Source organism: Alligator sinensis, unplaced genomic scaffold (assembly GCF_000455745.1).
Source record: "Alligator sinensis unplaced genomic scaffold, ASM45574v1 scaffold445_2, whole genome shotgun sequence".
NCBI lineage: Eukaryota > Metazoa > Chordata > Crocodylia > Alligatoridae > Alligator > Alligator sinensis.
Window position 1 is genome coordinate 2016356 of NW_005842081.1, and position 7283 is coordinate 2023638.

General features: G+C 43.4%; 1 protein-coding gene across 2 annotated transcripts in view; it reads right to left on the reverse strand.

Annotated features, from left to right (window-relative positions):
• The window catches only part of LOC102372388 (sushi, von Willebrand factor type A, EGF and pentraxin domain-containing protein 1), a 30300-nt gene that overhangs the window by 16766 nt on the left and 6251 nt on the right, over positions 1-7283 (reverse strand). For both annotated transcript variants that reach the window (XM_006023807.2, XM_006023808.2), the window contains exons 3-4: positions 6279-6414; positions 4452-4540 (exon numbers count right to left, since the gene is read on the reverse strand). In XM_006023807.2, the coding sequence (XP_006023869.1) occupies positions 4452-4540; positions 6279-6414 (225 nt within the window). The remainder of the gene's footprint in view (positions 1-4451; positions 4541-6278; positions 6415-7283) is intronic.

The window sequence follows — 7283 nt, forward strand, 5'->3', positions numbered from 1 at the left end:
AATCAGATGTTGGCCCCATGCTATCTAACATTTTTGTCTGACCTGGAAGAAAATGATGAAAGACCTGGGTCTTTCATCAGTCCCATGGGACGCCCATGCCCGCTACAGGGCCGGGAAGTCCGGGTGAGGGTGATTCCCTGCCCTCCATTGATGCTGACTTCGTGAAGGAAGATCTTGAGAAGCTGGATACCTTCAAGTCAGCCGGCCCTGACAATCTTCACCCCAGGGTACTCAAGGAGCTGGCGAGCATCATAGCCCAGCCTCTAGCACGGATCTTTGAAAACTCTTGGCGCTCTGGTGTAGTGCCCGAAGACTGGAAGAAGGCCAATGTGGTGCCTATCTTCAAGAAAGGGAGGAAAGTGGATCCGGCTAACTATAGGCCCATCAGCCTGACTTCTATCCCGGGGAAGATCTTAGAAAAGTTTATTAAAGAGGCCATCCTTAATGGACTGGCCAACGCCAACATCTTAAGGGATAGCCAGCACGGGTTTGTTGCAGGTAGGTCTTGCTTGACCAATCTCATTTCCTTCTACGACCAGGTGACCTATCACCTGGACAAGGGAGAAAAGATTGATGTCATATATCTTGACTTCAAAAAAGCCTTCGATCTGGTGTCCCATGATCGCCTCTTGGAGAAACTGGCCAATTGTCGCCTTGGGTCCTCCACGAACCACTGGCTGGAAAATTGGCTCCGGGGTCGGACCCAGAGGGTAGTAATCGATGGAAGTCACTCATCGTGGTGTCCTGTGACCAGTGGGGTCCCCCAAGGCTCTGTCCTTGGACCCATACTGTTCAACATCTTCATTAATGATGTGGACACTGGAGTCAGAAGCGATCAGAACTGGCCAAGTTCGCCGATGACACCAACCTCTGGGGCAAAGCATCCACACCAGAAGACAGGCAGGTTATCCAGGCTGACCTGGACAGGCTCAGCAAGTGGGCGGACGAGAATCTGATGGTGTTCAACGCCGATAAATGCAAGGTTCTCCACCTTGGGAAAAAAAACCCGCAGCATCCTTATAGGCTCGGCAGTGCTATGTTGGCTAGCACTATGGAAGAAAGAGACTTGGGGGTCATCATTGACCACAAGATGAACATGAGCCTGCAATGCGATGCGGCGGCTAGTAAAGCGACCAAAACGCTGGCTTGCATCCATAGATGCTTCTCAAGCAAATCCCAGGACGTCATTCTCCCCTTGTACTCGGCCTTAGTGAGGCCGCAGCTGGAGTACTGCGTCCAGTTTTGGGCTCCACAATTCAAAAAGGATGTGGAGAAGCTTGAGAGAGTCCAGAGAAGAGCCACGTGCGTGATCAGAGGTCAGGGAAGCAGACCCTACGATGACAGGCTGAGAGCCCTGGGGCTCTTTAGCCTGGAAAAGCGCAGGCTCAGGGGTGATCTGGTGGCCACCTATAAGTTTATCAGGGGTGACCACCAGTATCTGGGGGAACGTTTGTTCACCAGAGCGCCCCAAGGGATGACGACTAGGTCGAACAGTCATAAACTACGACAAGACCGTTTCAGGCTGGACATAAGGAAGAATTTCTTTACTGTCTGAGCCCCCAAGGTCTGGAACAGCCTGCCGCCGGAGGTGGTTCAAGCGCCTACATTAAACACCTTCAAGTGCAAACTGGATGCTTATCTTGCTGGGATCCTATGACCCCAGCTGACTTCCTGCCCTTTGGGCAGGGGGCTGGACTCGATGATCTTCCGAGGTCCCTTCCAGCCCTAATGTCTATGAAATCTATGAAAATAGTAAAATCGCTTTGATCATGCAAGGATTAGAGAAAATAGTGAAGTAGTGAAATATGGGTCACTAGTACACCTAATCTAGATCTCTTGGTATGTCATCTATCTAGAAACAACAATGTAGGCCATGCTTATAGATTGTGAGACTCTCTTGGGAAATAGTGACTCCAAAAAGTTACTTAAGAATAATGGTGGATAATTGGATAACTGTGAGCTTCCACTGCACAGCAGTGGTCATAAATGTTAATGTGGTACTTGAACGTGTCAACGGGCATATATCAAGTAGGAGGAGGGAGGCTTATATTCTCTTTTGCATTTGGCACTGCTAGAATACTGCATCCAGTCCTGGTGTTTGCAGAGGTTTCGGAGAAGACTGAGACTGAATAAAGGTTTAAAAAAACATGCCTTACAGTGAAATAGTTGAGCTTATCATAAAAGACTTAACTTTTCGAGAGCATGCTAAAGGGCTAAAGAAATCTGATAAGAGAGCTCTCCAATCTTGCAGACAAAGGCTATATAACAAGACCCAATAGCTAGAAAGCTGACACTTGGCAAATTCAGCCTTGACATGAGGCATAAGGCTAAGGGAGTATATTAATGCTAGAACAATTTACAAAGGCTTCTGGTGAATTCATCACCACTGAAAAATTAAAATATCTGTAATTCTTGGTTTAGTTTAAACTAAAATTAATTCAGAGCAGTCTTAACGCCTGCATTTATACAGAACAGTCCCAATGACCACAACAGTTCCTTCTGTCCTCTAGGAATGAATCGAAAACTGGTTGTGATATGCATTTTTACCTTGCCAGTGGGGCAGGGGGAATATCTCTGATCAGTTGCTCTTCGGCAAGTTGGTAAGTCAGTGAATCAGGGCTGCTTCAGGAAACAGATAGCACTCTCCTTCCTCCTTTCTGAGAAGCTTTTGAGGAGGGTGACTGAGAAGTTGATGCTACTTTCCCAAAGGGGAAGAGGAGGGAGCACGAGAAGCCCAGCAGTTCAAAGCTGCTTTGCTTCTTCTTCCCTCCTGTATAAGATGGATCAGTTTGTTCTCTATACCTTCCCCCTCCCTATGAAATCAGGCCTGGGAAGGGGGTAAAGGAGTGAATATTGAATAGCCCCTGAATTTGCATCATGTCTTCCACCAAGGCCTGGCAAGGAGATGAAGGTGTTGACAAAGTCCTGGCACTGCACCAGGTAGAAAAGCACTTTGCTGCAGTTCCTCTGGTGGCCTGGGAGGAGAGACGGATGAGAAAGCCCTGAGGCTGGAAGAGCAGCCACGATGCACCTGGGGCAGAACCATGTGTGCTCTGGGTTGTCCGTCATTCATTCTGGATGGGTGGATGTGGGACTGTGCGGTGGGCAGGGGCACAGAATTAGGATGGGGTTGGTGAACAGGCTCCACACCATCAGGCAGACAAAGGGCATGTCTACACGAGATACTAACTGCAGTAGCTCAGTAGTACTGTGCAGTAGCGTGTCATAGGAAAAACAGTGCTGATACGCTACTGCACAGTATTCTTAGGCTACTGTCCGGTAACATCACTAAAAAGGCGTTTGCCAGTGCTACTGTGCATTTTTTTTAGTACTTGATTATACAAGTACTAATTACTAAATAAATGTGCAGTAACCACTGCAAATTAATGAACATGTAGACATGCCCAGAAAGAGCTCCTGCCACATGGACCAGAATCCCAGATTTGGAGTTACTGGCAGATATGCAGCTCTGCAGGGGGTGCTCAAACATCAAAGAAAACAAAAAGCCCCCAACCAAATAATAGAATAATCTCATGGCTTAGAGATGAGGGTTTTTTTTCTTTTTGTGGCTTAATTTCTGATGTTGAACTTTGGGTTAGAAAAACTGCAGTTAGGGAAGTGTAACACCCCATGTAGTCCCAGTTTATGACTGTGGACTTTGCAGACAGGCTTTTCTCCCAAACTTAGCAAACTATGGATCCTGCCTTGGTTTCCATGTTTGACGCTTGAAATCTAAACCTGCACAGCAGTGTCTGCAGAAGGAATGCCCTTTTTGCATAAATAAGCAACACATTGCATGTATTCATTGAGTATTTGCAGGAACAAATGCCCAGTAGGTGTTTCACACAGGCTAGGATTCTAGGGCACTACGGTCACCATCACCATTATCTTCAAATTGGAAATATATCTTTATATTTTATTTATATAATATCTTCTTTATATCATCATCATTGTTGTTACTGTTGCTGTTACCATGCCTACGTTTGTTGCACGCCGTGCAAACGTGCACACTCACGCGTTCTGAAAATCCAGCCGATAATGACCAGTGAATGGGGGTAAGAAAATGATTTGGCATGATATTCTCCTCACTTTTTAAAAAGTCTTTCCATTGTTAAAAAAACTCCAAAAAAACACAAAAAAAACATTTTTTTTAAAGTGCTCTCTGAATTATAGGGAAGCTTTTTTCCCAACTCTTGTGGAATACGTTCCCAAGGTGACACTGTACACATTGTTATATGTAAAAAGAGTAATTTATTATGTGGTTCGGTTGTAGTTTCTATATAAAAAATAAACAGCCAGAAAAAAAGGAATGGAAAGGGATTGGATTACTTTTTTCAAAACAAAAAAATAAATGATCATTGACAGTTACTTTTCTCTTAAGTAATCCATCCCTCTATGTTCTGCGATATCACACCACATGTTTGTGTTGAAGTCAGAAAGTCCAAGCATACCTTTTCCACACATGCGGCAAGCTGATGCCCCCGACTCATTGGAATAAAAGCCAGGCTGACAGGGGAGACACGCAGTACTTTGTGTAAAACTATAAAGAGAGAAGAATAGGGTTTAGCTCAGCTTTATATGTTTGTCATGAGGAGAAAGACCTGATGTGAGTTGCTTGAGAGAAGGCTTTGGAGCTCAAAGACATTGTTTGCTTGTACCTGCTTTATCCCTATGAAATCCAGAAATCAGTTCAGCAAAAACAACCAGAACTACCTGGAGCTTGAACTGCTCTGCAAAGAAATGGAGTGCTCTATACTAATGATATATGTTTCCCACAGTTCACTACAAGCTTAATAGAAAGGCAGAGGAGACCAAATGATAAAGTCCCATCTTCAAAAAGTGTAAGCCAAGAGTTTCAAACCACGCCACTTAAAGTTGGGCTTCAAGCATTTGATATCTAAATTCGATCCCAGTGGGAGCTGCTGGGTGTTGTCTTTGTCCCCCTGTTTTACCTGTGGCAGGTTAGGATACTATGTCTTGGGATTGTGTCAGGGTTGACTAAGAAGGGTTAGATCAGTGGTTCCCAATCTGTGGTACAGTTACCACTAGTGGTACATGGACAACCTGTCAGTGGTACACATTAACAGATTTATTAGAATTACTTTATATGACAAAAATTTGCTGGTGGTACTTAAGGTTGTATTGTTTTAAATTGGTGGTGCACAATTTGTCAAAGTTTAGAAACCACTGGGTTAGATAATGAATTTGGATATGATAGTTTGCATAGGGGTGATCCTGCCTCTGCTGAGGGGGTTGGACCTCTGGAGGTGCCTCCCAGTCCTATTTTTCTATGATTCTAGGAGTCTGCACCAAGTCCTAAGCTGTAGCCACACACGTCTAAAAATATACAGTATATAAATAGGAGGTGGAGACAGATGCAATAAGTTAAGTCTCCAGGACAGAGGAAAAGGACCTGTTGTATCCATTTCAAATAGCTGTATATAAAATAGCTACCATAAGGGACACTTTGGAGAAAGATAAGGTCAGGCTTTTTAGCTCCTTTTGAAAACTGATAGATTGGGTGAGATTTGTGGAAGACAGAAAAGAAAGCATGAATATTTAAGCTGGGCCTGTATCAGCTAGAGTTGTCTCAAAGCTCAGGGGGAGTGTGGTATTTTCAAATACAACGAATAAAAATGTTAATGATCCAATTAAAGACATGCAAAGTACACAAAACTAACATGGGAATGGATGAGAGTAGAGAAGTTATAGCTGCAGCCAGGTCAAGAGTGTATTTTTGATTTGGCTACCCCACAAATTCCACTGAAACCAGAAAGTCTTTGAGGAAATTTATTTGGAGGCATTTTCATGGTGTGATTCACTGCATCTCACAGTCATTAATGAATAAAGCTTCATAATGGCCCCCTGAAGCATTGAAATATGGGATGAAAATACAAAGGTGCAGAAGACATTTAATTACTTGCTTAATTTACTCTGTAGGAAATTTTTGGCAGAGCTGAACAGAGAAACCCATATTTCCTACTTGCTAATCTTGTTTCTTTAGTCATAAAACCTTACTTCCTCCTAATGCATGGAGAATTCAAAATGGGCATCTCGGAAAAGGAGCTGGAGTCTGAGAGCCTTTGTACACTTAGTTTTTTGAGTTAGTATAATCCTGTATCTTCTGCTATTGGAAAGCCTCTTCAACAGTTTCCTTCTGTCACTGGGGTGGGGAAAAATTAGTTCTACATTCTTCAAAATGTATTAACTAATGGTTTTAAGATACAGTTTGGTTCCACAAATACAATCCCAATCCCAACAATGGTCTAGGTACTTACTTAGTGTAATATCCCTGTGGGCAAGGCAAACAGATCTGTTGTCCAGCTAGAGGCTGGTAGTGACCTGCTGGGCAGGATGTGCAATTGGCACGGTCTGCACAGGAGCCTTCTGAACAGCAGAGACAGCTCGATGTCTCTAAAGTGAAATAAAGCCTTTAAGTAATTAGAATTGTAACTTTAAGTCATTGCCAAAGATAAAGTATTAAAATTAAAAAAAATTCAGGGCAGTGCCAGGAATGATAGTTTCAAACAAGCAAATCGTGAAGGGAAAAAATTAATACTGCATATCAGGTTTTAATAATCTCACAGCACTTAAATTGGTTCAGACAGGCATAAGAATAATTATTAAACAGACAGTCGGTACTCAAGGGACTCAAATCTGTTGGCTTAATTGTGGAATCTTTGCTTAACAAGGCTATTTTTCCTGCTTTTAATTTGAGAAGCCAGGAAGTTGTTCTTCATCCTTAATCCAAAAAAGGAGAAAAAGTGTATGGTTGCTTTTGATCTTTGATTAATCTAAGCCTGGCAGGAAATAGAACTAAAGCTACAAACCTCAGAGCAGAGAATTCTGCCTTAAGCAGAAACAGTCTTCGAGCATGGATAACTTACCATTCCCGCGCTGAACAAATACGATCCATCTGATTCTACAAAACCAGTTTAATCTACACAGAATAATTATGTAGAATTTGTTGCAACAGCGTGCTGGTCCATCAAGTCTGTTATCCTGTCTCTGGCAGGGACCAAGGCCCGCTATGTCACAGCAGATTATGCAGGCCAGGGAAATGTACCCAGATGGGCAAAACAGTACTTAAGTGCTGAGAAATACCATTCTGCTTGGCCGCAGAGAGTAACTCATGCTCTGAACCATGAATCTTGAGTGTCAGTGCTTGTTTAGAGAGTGATAAAAGTTGTATCATTGGTCTTAAAATTATCCAGTTTGTTAATAAAAAAACCACCCCAAAACTAGGATGCTTATTTACCTGCCCCCCCCCCCCCCCCCCCCCG